Below are 17,458 nucleotides of genomic sequence, written 5' to 3' on the forward strand. Positions count from 1 at the left end.
GGTAAAAGATATTAAAAAATGTGGTATACATGTATATTTGTGGCTTCCTTCTGCAATAATTATGCTAATTTGAAAGACCAGTTCTGGTACAAGCAAAAAAACATTAAAAAAATGAATGAGTAGCTTGTTATTGTTTCAGTTGCTAGTATACTTTTCAAATCAAATACAGCTTTCAAGTGTATAACCTATTTTGATTTAAGTAGTGAAAAACTGTAATTTTTCTTTTTGGTATCTTTTTTATATATATATACATATCATATTTTGATATATATATACTTATGATGAAAGATGGTGGTAAATATGTGTATATATGTATATATATGTATATACGTATATATATACACATATATGTATATATTTACCACCATCTTTCTTTCATGTGAGAAGAAGTAGTTGTTATTACAGATTACTTTTCTGTATTGTATTCTAACACTGCCCTTCCACCCTTCTCATAGCAAACCAATGGAAACTTCTGCTCCAAAATCAAGGGGACCTATCTTTTGCCTAACCTCCTCTAACTGAAACCAGTTACTCCTATTCATTTCTTATTAACATGTGAAGTTGTGAAGTCCACTGGTATTGCACTGTGCAAACTTGACAGATACATGAATAAAAAGTGAAGCATATCTACTATTTTTTCCCAAACTTACATTTCTAGAGCAATATAAAAACACTTAACATGTGTGGCTTCCAGTTACCTTAATGGCAGCCGTCTGGTCAGCATCAATAGATCAGACTGAAATTTTACCTAATGATGCATAGTTGTAACGTAGTAATTTACTAAGCCATCTCAATTGGCTAAGAAATATATATTTTTTTTTGATAGAGAACATTTTGCATTTATTTCACCATGGCTTCCATAAGAATGATTATTTTGTTTGTAATAAAAAAACAACAAGCAGCAAAAATAAGTAGCATGAATCTCTCTCCTCTACCCACATGTGCCTGTTGTTTTACTTTCACTGTAAAAATAATCCTTCTGTAAAAAAAATACAGGAATATATTCAAATTTGGGGAATTCCACAGTGAAGGATACAGTTTAGCATTAATTGCTCAATATACATTTCAGGGATTATCTGAAAGTATCTCAAGTTAATGCATTTCTCCTAGATTTTGCCCAAGAAGCAGAGCAGGTTGCATCATCAAAAGCTGAAGAAAACTCACCTTATAACAAAATCATGGCTATCAATCTCTTTTCCACACCCACTGTCCAGAAGGATGCCAGAATTTCCAACAACTGCACAGGTTTTAAATCGGCGATTCTTCATTGGGGAAACCTCAGGGAGAAGGCTGTGTAAATCCTGAGAAATGTTTAGGGTGCGACGTCTGTCCAGTACATAATGGATTACATCTCCTGGCTTGAAGCTGCTTTTGACCACTGAGACATCTCTTTCAGCATCCAAGAATCGAAGTATACTCTTCCTGGGTTGACAAAAAAAAATGCACAGATAAGAAACAGAATTCACTGCTAATCTAATAGTAACAAAGACTGTACAGAGCATATAACACAATGTAGAAGGTATCATCAGACAGACTATGGTCACTCCTCATGTTCTAGAATGGAGTTAGAGAAAAGGTGTTCCAGGATTAAAATCTTGGTTACAACATCACGTGTAAATACTGCAGTGAAAAATTTCAATCCCTCCATAGAGATGAAAGCACTTGGAGACCAAGGGAAGATGACTTTAAAAATTAGACAATATATACTATTTTAATGTTTTACAAAGCTTTGGAATATTCACCTATTTCCAAAAAGACTAGAGCAGTTTCTTTTTATAGAAACATGACAATTAAAAATATGATGTATTTATGAGTTTGGAAATAGATGTTTCACTGTAATCTCATGTCTCTCAAATCAGCTTGGTTCAGTAATGGTCCTGCTTTCTTATAATTCATTATTACACTATAAAGACACTGAGTTTATAACACACTGAGTTTATAACACACTGAGTTTAACATAAACTTACTACTAATTAACTGAAGTTCAGCCAGAGTTATTCTAATTAACTTGAAATAAGAACACCTACTGTCTTTACACTGATTTAAGCAAAATCAGCTTAAAAACATGCTGCAAATTAAACTACTGCAGCTCAAGGTCTATTCATGCTGTTACCTGAACTCATAGAAACACTTCTTGAGAACTCAATCATTGTTTTAAATCAGTTTAGCTCGATCCTCTAGCTTGCTTCTCTGCCATTAAATGTTTAAACTATTAACAGGGTTCAGACACACATGATCAAGATAACAGGGTTTAACAAGCTACCACAGATCAACTGCACTATAATTAAGCATTTGTATAGTCCCAGTGCACAGCAAACAACAGGTGAAGTGCGCATACTTCAATGCCAGCTGAGAAAGTTAAATCATGGTAATTTGTACCTGCTTACGGGGTGGTAAAAGCTGAAGCACCTTAAGTACACCAGTTCAAAAAGACTCTTTTAATGACTGCAGCTACTTACAGACTGATACCTGCACTGGCAGCCTCCTGCAGGCTGCAGTACATGTCTGTCCCTGGGATAAAATGCTGTGAAAGTCCCCAGGCCAGAGCTGCAGGAGCCACTGTTAGCTCAGGATTGCAAATGAGCACAGCCTCATGCACCTGTGCCCACCTCTGCTCTGCAAAGCATGAACGTTTGTGAGCAGGCATGAGAATCACACCGGATCTTAAGCACACACTTAAGTCCACTAAACATATGTAATAGACAGGTCATGTTGAACTCAGGCAGGGTATCACTATGTGTTAATACAAATAGCATTTTTTTTCTCTGCAACACTAACTAGACAAGAAAAAGAGAAGTAACTTTACACTTTCCACTCCTGTCAGCAGGTAAAATGGGATTTAGAATAGAAAATTTGTTAAGTAACACAATGCTATTTTTACGTAATCAATTTTTAGAGCAGAACTTCCTTAGAGCAGATCAAAACAGGAAAAGATAACTAGAGATGCCACTCCAGCAGTTGCAACACCCACTGAGAGACATAAAGGGGAAATAATCTCATGCAAAAAGGGATGAACTATAGGAACACACCATGCCCACCAGCCAGCTCTTGTGTCATTGCCTTGAGAGGGAAGAATAAGTCTAACCCTTGCAGTTCCAGAAAGCACTCACTCTGGAATTGACCTTAAAAGCCATAAGGGAAATGAAACACGATAAAAATATATTTTTTTAAGTGTTTCCTCTCACTTCCTACACGAGGACAAGGGAGAAAAAAAAAAAAAGGCCTGAGCTATCTTTTACAGCTGTCATGAATGAATCAGCATCAGAGCAAAGACAGCTTTCACTAAGGCATACATGGAACTCAGAATAATGGAGAAGGGTGGAGAATATTAAAATCCCGAGTACCAAAAACTTTTAGCAAATGGTGTAAAAGGCCATGCAAAGTGTTCTGTAAAGCAACGTAATGACCTCACTTCAGCCTGTAAGTTTAATGAAATTAAAATTCCCATGGGTTTGATAAGTTCATTTTGTGGGTACTCTGCAACAGATATAGAAATGGCTACAAAATGAAAAAAAGAAAAAAAAAAAAAAGTAATGACTTGCCTGATCTAAGAGTATTTTAAGTGATGAGAATTATTAATTACCACTCATTAAACAGGGATGCAGTTTCCAAAATGTCTAATGAATTTCTTTTTCAGTAAGATTTTGAGGTGAGCAAAAGTCACAGAATCTCAATATCATCTCCTATATTTTTAACCTGAAGTTGTCATTAGCACATTCAATTGAGTGCACAGATTTTACAGTGAACATAAGAAACAGTGTCAATAAGAGATTTGTAACAATGCTAGCATTAAAATTCATAACTACCTGGCTGTATCCAAGTATCTTTTAATACTAGAAGAAATATGATTATAAATGCAGATGCCCGTGTTATTGTTTTTAAGTTCCTCTGTGCTACTGACTCATCTGTACCATGGAGATAGCAGTACTTCCCGTTTTCATGTAAGTGTTGAGAAAAAAAAAAACAACAGCTATGGGATATAACAAAACCTAAAAGTATGAAACATACATGGGTGTCTCAATCAGTCTTGATTATGGTTAATAATAAAAACATGTTTAAATATCTATTCTGTTAATAGCGCAACAAGGTTATTCTGATTAAATGGATATAACAAAATAACTTAAAATAAGTGTTAATTCACATCCTGCTGCGTGTAAAATTCAAAAGCAAGCTCAATTAGAGGAAGGAAAAAAACAGCATGATTTTTAGTGAACCTTGAAGAAAAAGTGCTAAATAAATGGAGCCTCTGCAACATTAAGCTAGAATGTGTAAAAAAATCCTGTTTTATCCAAGGTAGCCTTACAGTTTTATTTTGATTAATAAAACAATACCTGGGGCGTGGCCTGAGCCCTTTGTGGGCAGGTGAGGCAGATGTGGCTCATGCTGGATCCCAGCAGCTGTTTGCAACATGTTTATGTGACTCACAGAAACATGGTGTCACAACCTGTGGTTGGCCTGGGATTTTTCTTTCATGACCAAAACCAGATGTTCGTAATATTTAAATACTGAATACAACTACTGGTTATCCAATAAAGTACATGTTAACAGCATTTTCTTGAAATAGCTTTCCAAACAATATAAAGTGTATTATTCTGGGTCAAAGTGGTGACATTATTCTACCTACGTGCATTTTTCTAGTTTGATTTTGTATTCTTTGAACTACATGAGGCAATGGCTGCCTCACGTTCATTTGTCTCCGAACTGTGTGGTTAACAGAAAAAGAAAAAAAAGAATCACTGAAACATTTAGCTTCTAGGATTGCAAATAGATTTCCAAGCAGTTTTCAAGAGCAATGACATACAGCCTCTCAGTACAGGCCAGAGTAGGCCACAACTCCGTCTCCACTTTTCCTGAGAAAATCCTTACTTCTGTACAAGGCAGTTCTGGAATGCCTTGATGCTGGAGTACCAGGGCTCATCTGGCCAGGAGCTCCAGCCATTTGGGAAAGCCTCTGACCAGCAACCTCAGCATCCAGGAAGCCTGGCTAGCTCACCACCCACCACATTATGGAAACAGAGAAGGACTGAACAACTACCCAGTCTACACCCTGCCTTGCTGAAGATATGAATTTATCAACTTCAGGCAGGCCCATGTTTACCTAACATATTCCTAACAGCCTCTCCAGTGGTGGAGACTCAGCAAACATGGCACCTATTTCACAGCTTCCCTATCCTTATTGGAGCACAATATTCTTAGTGCTTCCTTGCCACAACTGCAGCTGTTCTTTTTCCTTTCACTTTGTATGTGACAGATAATTATTCCTTACTATTGGCAACAGCCTTCATTTAACTGAGGCTAGGAAACCACCCAACTTAAAAAACAAACAAACAAACAAAAAACTTTTTGTTTTTTCAAGGACACGTATCTGTCTTTGACCTTCTCATTGCTCTCCTGCAGACTCTCTCCAACTGATTTACTCAGGCCTTTTAAACAACTTGGTTTTCCAAAGATTATATTCTAACCCTTGCAAGTCCTGATGTTGTTTCACATTCCCCACATGGAGAGCAGAAAGCAGCTCTCAGCCATTGGTATCACCGAGAACTATGACCTAAGTAAAGTATACTTTTTTGCCAATGAAATGCTGCTTCCCTTGAACACATTTTCTTAGAACTCCCTTTCAGTTACGCTAAAGAGAATTACACATTCCTCCTTGGTCAGACCATAGTCAGGTGCACTCGCAGACCCCCTGTCACCTCAGGAGGCAAACAGGAGCTGGAGCAATCTACAGGGGCAGGCTGTGACTTTGTGTTATGTCCAAGTTCTTTCTTGTTTTGTTGTTTTTATTCAAGAACGCTAAAAATAATCCTGTCCCAAAGGAGTAGTGCTCTGCAACTCTGCTTGCCTTCAGCACTGAAAATGAAACTGATACATAAAGCCAAACTGTATTTGTAAAAGGAAAAAATGAATAGTTCGGTTTGATTAATTATCTTTCCTGTCCTGGACATCCTTTTTTATGTTCTCTCAATGCATACTGATCACAATGAGCCCCCTAACAAGCTAAGAACAGTTAGGTTTTTTAACCAGCTTTAACAGTGCAGTTCTGATTCTTGAACGCAACTGCATGGAAGATTTTTCACATACTAACTAAACAAACTACATGTATCCAAATGATTTTATTTGCTTTGTAAGGCAACTAACCATAAATAATTATTTCAATTTCTAAATATTGTTTTGATAGTAACTAAACAGTCTGTTAAAGTGCTGATTTCATATCTCTCTTAAATTGAACCTAGGCTTTTCAAGTTTTAGATTTTTTGGGCTCTTTTGTTTGTTTGTTTGTTTGTTTTTGTACAACAAACCATACAAAATGTTTGTGATATTTAACTAGCAATAGTCCAGTGACGTCACATCCTCAGGACATTCCCATGTCCCACTGAAGTCACTGCAGACTTTTTCTTCCATTTAACTTTGAAAATTTTCAAAGATTTTGGTTTGTTAAAAAACACGCATAACTGCAAGTAACCAGGGAAATGTTCTGGGCAATCACCAGCCCCTGGAGGACCACACCTCCATAAGTGCTGTATTACAATACAGCACTTATGGAGGTGTGGTACAGGCAGTTGCTGTCTGACTCCATCTCAGTTCCTCATGCCCTTTAGGGCACCCACGCTCTCCCTTGACCAGAAAGGTCACTTCCGTAGCTGAAGCATTTACTAATCAAGCTACAAATCTTCAGTGATTTCCAGAAAAAAAAAAAAAGAAAAACACAGCATGACACTACTGCTGCTTACCATATGAAGACCAGCCATATGCCAGCTTTTAATGAGTCAAAGGAAGCTGGAGTCAGAAGAAAGGAGTTGATGGAGTTAACCACCACAACTGACAGAGAACACTTAGTTTTCATTGACATAAGGAACTGAGGAGGAAAAAACCTTTAAGGTTTATTGTGACTATACCAGATTGGAAAGCCCCAGTTTGCACATCTTAGAGATGCAGAGGATCTGAAGGAAACAGCACAGCTGGCCCTAAGATGTTCATCGAAATGCTTCAAGCAATTTCACTGCTCCATTGCCAGTTCAGTCTTTACTGCTTGCACTTCAGCAACTTATCATTGCTGTTTCCTATTCATTTGAAAGACAAAAAATGATAATAATCAAAACCCTTCTAATGGGCAAGTCACATGTGCTTTTTCTTGTGTTTTTTGTTTGTTTGCTTCTTTTTTTTTTTTTTTTTTTTTTTTTAATTTTAGTTACCCTGTTTGCATCTTACAAGTTCTCACACATTTCTGACAGGAAATTTCCACTCATCGAGTTCTCTATCGCATTGCAAAGAGATGAATACACCCTAAGCACACATTGGTTTTTCGTTTTGCTTTCCTGCAATTCAAAATATCTATCTGTTCCTTCCAACACAAATATATTCCCACATTTAATCAAAAATAATTGGAAGAAGAAAGTCGAGCACTGAAAGCTCAAGCTGTAGTTTGGTTCACACAGCTCACAGATGTGCTAGCATCAGTCCTATTTAGTAGGCTTATACCATCAGGCAGGTTTGTACCATCTCAAACACATTTCTCCCCTTTGAAAGCACAACCCCTAATGCCACAGAAATTTCCTACTTTCTGTAACAGGAAAGCCTTCATATTGCTACAGAAAGTAGGAAGGACTTAGGACATAAAATCTTGCAGAAGGTGGGTTCTCTCTCTTCCATGTGACTGAAATCATTCTAACAGAAAGGAGACTGAAATCATTCTAACAGAAAGGAGGCCGAGCAAGCAGTCTTCTTCCCTTAGGCACAGGAATTACTAATTATTTTTCAAATACGTTATCAGCAATCAGAAGGTAACATCAAGTGGAAAAATCACTCTCCCACTAGAGCAATCATGACTGGCAAAGCAGCAACAGTCTCTAGTAATTAATGATATCCACCATTCCCATCTCAATCACAGAAAGCCTAGCATTTTTTCTAATGCTTGGTTAGCATCTCCAAAATGGGCTGCTGTCCTCCCAAAACAGCTGCTACACTCCCCAGTCTTTTCTGGCTGCAAAATCCCAGGAACATCCTGTTGCATTAGAAACTCAGGGGAGACTTGTCATGCTCCCATAGAGTCCTGATAAAAAAAGCTTTTTCACTAACTGATTCTCACTGAGTCTGACCTGGACAAGAATTCATAGGATCTTTTCTGTTGACAGAAACTGGTCAGTACCCTGAGCAAAAAACAGAGCCCATGGTCAACAGGGAAAACACCACAGAATAATAACAAAGTCTAACATTTCTGCTAGCAGACAACTATGTCCAGACATACCATTAAGAAACAGCCCTTGCACAAAGCAAAACTCACTAACAAATATTTTCCATGTTTTAAAATAGTTGTTGTGGGTGTCAAGCTGATATAAGACACAAAGTGGCTGCAATCTATGGGTGATTACAAGTTTTATGAAATGTCTTCAGGTTACATACTAAGTTTCACAAATTATGTCTCCACTGCTAAGAAGTGATAACTTTTTATATGTTATTCAAAAGATGCTAGCTTTTTTTTTCTTTTTTTTTTTTTTTTCCACATTTCTCTCCTACCATTACTTGCTAAGGTGAATCTTACACCACAAGACTATCACCGCTCACGTTAACAGTTGCTATAATAGAATGTGAATCATCTTCATGGTCTACACAGTGCACGAAACGTACTCTGGAGGGCAGAACAGTTAGCTGAACCATGAGAGCACTCTAGGAGGTTGCTAGCTACATTTGAAGTTAGTCCTGATAAGTCTGTAAGTATAAAAATATTTACGGCTAAGATGTTCCTCACTGCTGAGACACAGAAGAAAGGTCTCCTTTCTTCCAAAAAAAGAGCAAATCTCCTGTAAAAGTGAAAGAAGAATTAATGTTGTTTAGTCAGTGCCTAGTGTGGAACATATTTCACAAGGAAGGGTTCCTCAAGTAAAATCACACCAAAAGTTCCCTCCCTCACAGATAAATACCGTAACTGAATATGCTACATATGTTAGCAAATAAAACAGGACTGGCTGATAGCCCTGATTCCATTTATTTACTGTATTCCAAATTTTGTCCCTATCTCACATTAATCTAAAATATTTTACTGGTTCAGTGAAAACACAGGCTCTCTGCCCCATTAATGATGATTGTTATTTCATCTCTAAATAACTTCAGCTTTATGCTCTCTTGTTTCAGAGAAAATCTTTACACTGATGGAACCTTTGCTGCTTAAACCAATGTTCAGAATATATGTTTTTCTTCTCTGAACTACTGAGACAGAAAGCATCCTTCACTGTACCATTTTTAAAAAGCACCATGTAATCACATCATAGGCTTCTTCAGAATACATTAATTATTTATAAAATAAAATAACTTTCCCACCCTCCAACAGGAAGGAAAAGAGTATTGTTTTTGAAACTCATGTTTTTGGTGGACTGAGATGATACTCATGTAGGTACAGGCTTAAAAAAATAAAATAAAATCTAAGTCCTCTCTACTGTTTGCCCCTTTTTCTAAATAATATATTTTGCTTCCATAACCGGTGAAAAATGAGCATAACCAAAGCTTAATTTTCTCTCTTAATTTCACTCAATAATCTGTTGTATTATTTTTACTTGTTTGTTTGACTTGAGCAGCAAGGTGTATTTGTTTTAAATGGTTCTCAAATAAGATAATTTAAAAAAAAAATGGAAGAGAGGAATGACTGAGAAGAATTATTACCTGTATCTACTTACAGTCTCTCAGTGGGTTCCAGATCAGTTTACTTCATAAGTAAACCAATGTGATATTTTCCTCTAATTGTCAGAATTATAACGTGTGATTTGAAATTTCAACAGTGTTCTTCTGAAGTTCTCACTATTTCTCCAACTTAAACTGTCAGTTACATGCATATAATTTTTAAATATTGTTATTGGTATACAAAACATGCATATCTTTCTCAGGCTACCTTTGGAGCAGAACTTGACCATTACCTCACGACCAATATAGGTTACATCAACCAGACATTTTTGGGAAAAACTCCAGTCCTGAGGCCTGGGATCACACCTCAGCTGCATTTTAGGGTGACTGCCAGAAACTCCACCAACAGGAACCCTAAGCACCTGAGAAGCAGTGAGGTGTCCAAGGGTTCCTTAGTCCAGGGGATAGAGACACCACAGGGCACCACAGAGCTCTTGACAGACAGCTGAGGCACAGCTACAGGCTCCAGATTACCAAGATGAGCAAAACTCACTGCCTATTCACCTTACTTTTTCCATCCTTGACTCTGTTCCTCTGCTGTCCCAGTGGGGATACCTTTCTTCCATCACAGCACAAGACTTCCAGAATGGGAAGTATTCCACTTGCTCTTTTTACTACCCTTTACACATTAGTAATTTCTGTTCTAATCTATGTTCTACCTGTTTTAGAATTAGAACATAAATGGTAGTCATAAAAAAAAAAAACACTTCAAGTTTTTCATTCAGAGAAGCCCTGCTTTTGTAAATGGAAACACTGCCTGCTTAAGGGGTTCGCCAAGATGTCATTAATTTAAAAAAAAAAAAAAAGAGTAGAAAGAAAAAAATAGAAAGAGAAAAGACATAGAAAAAGACATTGAAACTACATCTTAATTAGCTCAAATTCCTATTCATCATCCTAATACCCCAAAAATCAAGTCTACTCAGCTAACCAATTGGAACTAAAAATGTCTCTTTTCTACCATGTCTCACTCCTAGCCCTTCACACTGCTGACCCCTGCCCCACGCACTTCTCCCACTGGCCACCTTACTGATCAAGACAAGGAAGGTATGATGACAACACGAGGAGGCTTCTGCTTTCTCTCCCCTCAGGTCCCAGTGTGGATAGACCCACTCTATTACAACGCATCAGAACTACCGCCGTAATTCTTCTGCTGTGTTCCTACCCTCAGCATAAGTCAAAGGCTTTCACCTCTTTGACTCCAAGAGAAATGAAAACGGCATGAGATGTCGGTGTTGCCAGTGTCTGACCTTGTGAGTTAGACCAGATGCTCGTGAGGCTGAATTCACAGCACCTGATGTCTGAGCTTTTGATGGCTACATCTAAGTCATCTACCTCAGCGCTCTTTGTAGTTAGGGAAGAAAATTAGGTACTTTCAGATCACTCCCATCTGCCCTATTTTAGGCGTTTAGGATGAGAGAAAATCATGTCCTAGAAGTGCCAGTTTCTCACCACTAACTGCAAAAGGGTTCTACACAGCACACATAATGCAGACACTGTCCTCAAGGTCTTATTGACACAGTCATCTGAAAACATTTTATTCGCTCTTATAAAGGATGACTTTACTTTGGTGTCCACTATCATCTAGTTGCATTTAACATTGCACCCTAAGTAAGTACAGTCATAAAACATCCACCTTCAACTGTAAATCAAATTACTGTTTTCTAGACCACACAAATTGTAGGCAATAGTAATACAAAATAAGCTGTGTGTTATTTAAGAAACTTACCTTATCTCCAGTACTAAAGAAGAATTGATTTTCCAACCTTCTACAGAATGCTGGAAGATAGCAGAGCCACCCTTTCGGATTATTTTATCAGAGCTATTGATCATTGATCTACTCAAACTCAGCTCACCATCTCTGCAATGCAATACAGATAAAACACAGTTAAGGTTAACTTTGGTTTTAAGTAACTTACTTCACAATCACCAGTGATATTTTCATTTATTCACAACAAACAGAAGCAATTATCTCCCCTTCTTGCATATTCTGCTTGCTAGAGCAAATAAGCTGTACCTACATGAAATCTATGGGACATCTGTAACTAATATTTGTATATGCAATTTAAGAGCCTTAATATGTTTTAATTTGTAATGAAACAGACCTGAAGAAAAACAAAAACAAAAACAACACATAAGCTCCAAATTGTGAAACTGGACTGAATTTCAGCATGTATGTAGGGCAGATTCTGCACTTCTGCATTCCAAATTTCCAGTGTTAAACTAAGAATTAAGTGTTAACTTTCAATCCTTCCCCCAGCAATTGGTCATGTTATATACAATTGCCGAGGAGCCTCCCTTTCCTTTCTGTTGATACTAACAGACTTTAATGCACGGGAATCTGGAGTTTAATGACATAAAGCCCACAAAATTACCCTATGATGCCATTAAACTTCTGTATGCACATACCCAAACAACCTCAATTGCGTTAGTCTTCTCTTCACCAATCTCATCATACTCGTAAATTTTGATAGTTACTTTAAAAAATAAAAAATGTAGCAAGCTATTGCTGATGACCACTGAACATCTGATGGAGTAGCAAAAATGTTACCAGTTACAAGATATCCGGCAACAGGGTCACACAGATGTAGCAGAGACTCTAAAACACCGCAAGACATAAGGTCTATAATTTCTTTTTATCTCCATATATTTTCATCATCTTCCACACTGTTTCATTTTAGGCAACATTTAATTGAGTTCAAAAACAGCTATTATGTATACTTACATAAAATGTTTTGTAATAAATATATCAGATACCCTAAATGTAACATTCTACCATGTACAATGTCTTGCACTTGAGAAGGACTATGTATCTCAATATACAGAAATCTCTTTATCTGTTAAATAAGCATTGTCTCAAATACCATCAATAATAAAAACTTTGCTTGCAAACAAAACTTCTGACCGCCAACCATTCAATAACAAAATGTAAGATAAAAGATGTGAGACTGTTAGCCATCTATAGAATCACCGTTTTCATATGGCCTTAAGTTCATAAAACAATTGGATCCTGGGCCTTAATGGAAGCTACAGCTACATTACTGCAGTACATATCTGTTCTAAGTACTAGTATTTAGCAAATTATATAGCAGACTGAACTTGAACTTCAATGGGACATTTATTAAGCTAACTTGGCAAAACTTGTAACAGGTTGTCGTTTGTAAAAACTGCTATGACTGCAAAAAGCCACTGTAACTAATAAACCAGTATTTCACACTTCATCAAAAACAGCCCAGCATCACTTGCACTGCTCTCCCTCCCTCATCCCCACTATGCCAACAATCTGCAGCGCTGACACGCACTGACTCATAGGTAAGAGTGCCACCTACCGAAAAACCTACCACTATAAGCAATTCTGTACGTACAAGATGTGTATGCAAATCGTCCTAATCACACTAACTTAACAGATGGAAGAATGATGCGGAATGCTCTAAATTCAATAATCAGAATGTAAGTATTATTATTATTGTTGTTGTTGTTGTTGTTGCTGTTATCTTTTATTTTTCTGTTCATTAAAATTTTCCATAATGGCTGTGGATGTATTTTCCTGCAGTAAGATAAAATGTTTACACCTAGAGAAAAATTACCAAAATACATCCTGGTAAAGTGCACAGTCTGGAAGTATTTCAGAGATGTCTCCTGTTTATGCTGCCTTAAACCTTATCCAGTAGACACTTTAACAGACATAGGTGACACAATGTAAAAACAAATGACGCAGACAACACATGAAGTACGACAGCATCTGAAATGTGGTTGTCTTCTACACTCACATTAACATGTGCAGCAAGCTATACATGTATGGTACGGTAACACAATGTTGAATTACATTCTCATGAGCCAAAATAAGGTCCTAGGCACTTTGTGTTAAAGTTTAAATATGAATACAAACGTGCTCACTTTCCTCCCTTTTACTTATTAGTAGTTTCATTTAATTTTAACTTAAAATAATATTAAATAGACTAATGCATAAAAAGCTCTATTTACTCCAGAAAATTTTTCACTGTGTAAAAAGTTGTGCAATAAATTTGGGCTTCATTTTGTCTTCCAGAATCACAGCAAATCCTCTCTGGTGGATGTTAATGAAACAACTGCTGTAGAATGATGGCAACTTCTGGCAGATGGTGTCAACCCTGACTGAATTACCTTGCTTTGGTGACCAATCAGACCAATACAATAAGACTCTCTCTTCTCCTTAATACAGCTCATTAAATATAAATAACTGCCTTAAAATTTTAAAATGCATATTCTAAATCAGAATAAGTTAACACAGTTTAAAAAACGCTGCTTCCATATAATGCATGTGTTTCATTACTTGCGTAACCTTTAAAAGGGCATTACTGACTAGTTGAAGAATGGCATGCTCTTGCAATTATTGTCCTTGCAAGTTTTTCTGTGAAAATACTGCTGATTTAAGGTGTATCACCGTATACTCAGGAATCACACAACAGTACATTTTAGAACACCTGGGATTCACCTGCATTGTCACCAATAACCCCAACCTTGGGACACCTTGCACCTTCAGAGTGCTGTGCTACTGGTACTTCTGGAAGTAAAACATCCCATGGAAAAATCACTTTGTTTTCTCATGTGGCCAGTCAAAAATAACCAAGCATTCCTGTGAGCTCTTCCTTCGGGAGAAGGGCAAGTGTAACATCGACAGCGGTGGCAGATGGTAGCAGTACACTTGCCTTTTGTTTTCTGTCTCCTACAGTAAGGTATGGGACAATGGGATGGGAAAAGAGACCATACTGCAACGTCCTCAGCCAAAGCAAGCAGCCCTGTTCTGCACAAGAAGTCTTACCAAAGTAGGCATAGCACTAAACATCTGGGCACAAGTACATTACGGCTCTATCTTAAACTGCTGTTAAAAACATACATACCTATGACTAAATACACCTATTTTCTTTCATTTAATATTAAGGCATCAGGTCTCTTTAGTACCTTTTAAATCACATCAAATTAAATGTAGCATAAGACGTAGGGGGCTTTTTATGCAAATATGTATGGATTCTACCTAGTGACTAATTTCTGAATCATTTTAGCAACTACCTCTAGTTTGACAGGAAGGAGTAGGTACTAAGAAACATGGGTATCTCTGGTTAATGCTGATTCTCCCTCACAGATTCATTCTCACATGTATTTTTGTGCACCTATAAACCGAACATTTTACATGTTTGTACATCTTGCAAGTATGTGGATACCACAGCACTGCAGAAGAAACTGGGCTTCCACCCAAGCTTAAGAATAGGGAAAGTTACCAGCAAGTTATGAAAACCTTTAACGCCAAGGGAAGCAAGCACCACATCAATAATTGTACACACAGAGAGACACAACCAGCCTGCTGCTCTGGGGGGGCACTGGGCCATTGTCCCCAGATGTGTCCAGCTGTGTCCAGCTGTGCCCACATCCCCCTCCCACACCGTTGTGCCTGTACAAGGAGCAGGGAACAGGGACACACCTACTGCTTTATTTCTGAGGACCATGGTGCCAAAGGGGTGTGTGCGGGGGGATAAGGAAGCTGGGGTTGCCCCAGCTTCTTCTCCTGGGCACTTACAACCCCTTTATTCCTTCTCGTCAAATTAAGGTAAGGGCTTACATCAAAGGACAAAAACCCGCGGTGAACGCATCTCCCCGCAGCAGCAGCATCTCCCCGCAAGCAAATGCAAAGCGTGAGACCCCTCCCCGCCTTTGCCAAGGCTCGCTATGCTGCCACAGAATTTATGCATCCTTCCTACCAAAACAAAAAATCACATCTCCCAGAGAAGAAAGACCCTTGGCTAAAAATTCAACTTCTTTACAGGATAGCTGTAAGTTGGGATAAAAGGGAGAAAACACAAGCATGCACGTACGCAGACGCGATGAGGAACAAAGAAACAGAAAGCTGAGGTGCAAACAGAGAACGGCAAGGGACTTTTCGCCTTTTCTTTTCAGCCGAAGACGAGCAGGAGGCGGGGCGGGGGAACCACAACCCAGGGTCTCGGCGTGGGAGCGGGGCTTCCAGCAGAGGGGTCCCAGGAGCCGAGGGGATGCCCCCAGGAGCGCCCAAGTTACGCGCGGCTCCCAGGCAAACTTCGGGGAGGGAGGCGCTCGCCTCGGGAGGGCTCCAGGGGGCTGCAAACGGGACCCGGCGGCCGCAGCCCTCAGCCCACCACCACCTCCCCTCCCGGCCGTCGGGGAGCAGCCGCGGCCAGGTAAGCACCCTCCGGGCTGCCCCCCGGCCACCCCCCGTCCACCTCGCCCCCGGCCCAGCGGCGGCAGCACCGCGGGTCTGCGGTGGGCGGCCGGGGGGCGCCGGGGGAGGACCCGAGGCAGCGACACCGCCCCGCCGCCCCCTCGGGGACCGCATTTACCCGGCGAGCGGTGCCTCCTGGCGCTCCTCGGTCCGCGCTATTTCTTTCGTCTTGTAGAAGATGAGGAGGAGACTTATGGTGCACACAGTCCACCTCTTCCTGACTGAACGCATGTCTTCTGCGAAGCGCGGTCCCCCTCCCCCTTTTTCCTTTGTTTGTCAGGGGTGTGCAGAAAACAACTCCACGCGCGGCACAATTTGACAAAAAGACAGTAATATTTTTCTTTTAAGAAAAATTAAAAAAAAAAAAAAAGAAAATAATAATAATAAAAAGAAAAAGACAAAACGCAGGCGGGATCAGACGCCGGGGGTTGTTTGGCGTTTAGTTTGTCTTTTCTTTCCCCCTTCCCTCCCCTGCCCGCCAGCCAAGCTGGCAGGCGGCGGCTCGCTTCCCTCGGCCCGGTGGGGACAAGTCCGTGTGCCACCTCTCCGCTCCTCCTCCTCCTCCTCCTCCTCTTCTTCTTCTTCCTCCTCCTCTTCTTTCTCTTCCTCCTCCTCCTCGCTCGGCTCCGGCTCCGCAGCGGCCCCGCTACGATCGCGGCGGCGGCCCGGGGGCGACGCTGGCGCCTCCCTCCCCGCGGCGGGGCGGTGGCGGCGGGCGGAGCGCGACCAATGGGCGCCGCACGGGGGCGGGCACCCAGCGCCGCCGGCGGGACACGGCAGGGGGGCACCCACACCACGGACCCCACACCACGGACCCCACACCTCAGACCCCACACCCTGGACCCCAGACTCAGACCCTGGACCCCGGCTCCCGAAGGTGGCGCCGCGGGATTGGGACCTGGGGGGGTCTCGGCTCACGGGGAGCATCCCCCGGGACCGGGCCGGCCGCCCGCCCCCACCTCTCCCGCCGTAGCCCCTCTGTATTTGGGAGGGAACGACTTTCTGCCCTGGAGCGCGTTGCACCCCGTCCGCCGCTGTGTTTCGGAAAGTTTCAGCACAACCGCCGCCGCCGCTCGCGATGCAATCGCAAAGAAAGTGTACGCTTCCTTTTCTCCTGAGGATGGGGGTTTTGTGTTCTGCTGCTGTTTTGCTCTGGGTTTCTTTATTTCTTTTTTTAACTCCTCTCTCCCGATGCACGCGGGAGGTTTTTCCCAGCCTCGCAGCACCAGGACGGGCTGCGGCGTGGGCAGGAGGATAGGGGAGGCGAGCAGCAGTGACCGTGGAGGCTGGTCCGGGAGCCTGGCCCCCTGCGCCCCGGCGACCCTTTTCAGACCCTTTTCAGCCATCATCCACATTGTTGTGACTTGCCAGCTTTTGCTGGGACGATTTCTCTGAAACTCAACCCCTCAAAAAAAAAAAAAAAAAAAAAAAAAAAAAAAAAAAAGGACTTTCAAATGCATAATGCAACGTGAAAGAGAAATCGTGAGCTATATCCCCTTTTTCTCAGTATCATTTCACCCTTTTCAAAGTGACTGGGCTGTCCTGCACCATCCTTAT

At 40.5% G+C, this 17,458-nt stretch overlaps 1 protein-coding gene across 1 annotated transcript in view; it reads right to left on the minus strand.

Moving 5' to 3' along the window:
- ST8SIA4 (ST8 alpha-N-acetyl-neuraminide alpha-2,8-sialyltransferase 4) overlaps nucleotides 1-16,555 on the minus strand; it is a 63,137-nt gene extending 46,582 nt beyond the window's left edge. The window contains exons 1-3 of the mRNA XM_084503472.1: nucleotides 16,020-16,555; nucleotides 11,399-11,530; nucleotides 1,165-1,422 (exon numbers count right to left, since the gene is read on the minus strand). Coding sequence (XP_084359598.1) covers nucleotides 1,165-1,422; nucleotides 11,399-11,530; nucleotides 16,020-16,132 — 503 coding nt within the window. The 5' untranslated portion in view covers nucleotides 16,133-16,555. The remainder of the gene's footprint in view (nucleotides 1-1,164; nucleotides 1,423-11,398; nucleotides 11,531-16,019) is intronic.
- Between the last annotated feature and the right edge of the window lie 903 nt (nucleotides 16,556-17,458).

The sequence above is a fragment of the Aythya ferina genome (assembly GCF_964211825.1).
Source record: "Aythya ferina genome assembly, chromosome: Z".
NCBI lineage: Eukaryota > Metazoa > Chordata > Aves > Anseriformes > Anatidae > Aythya > Aythya ferina.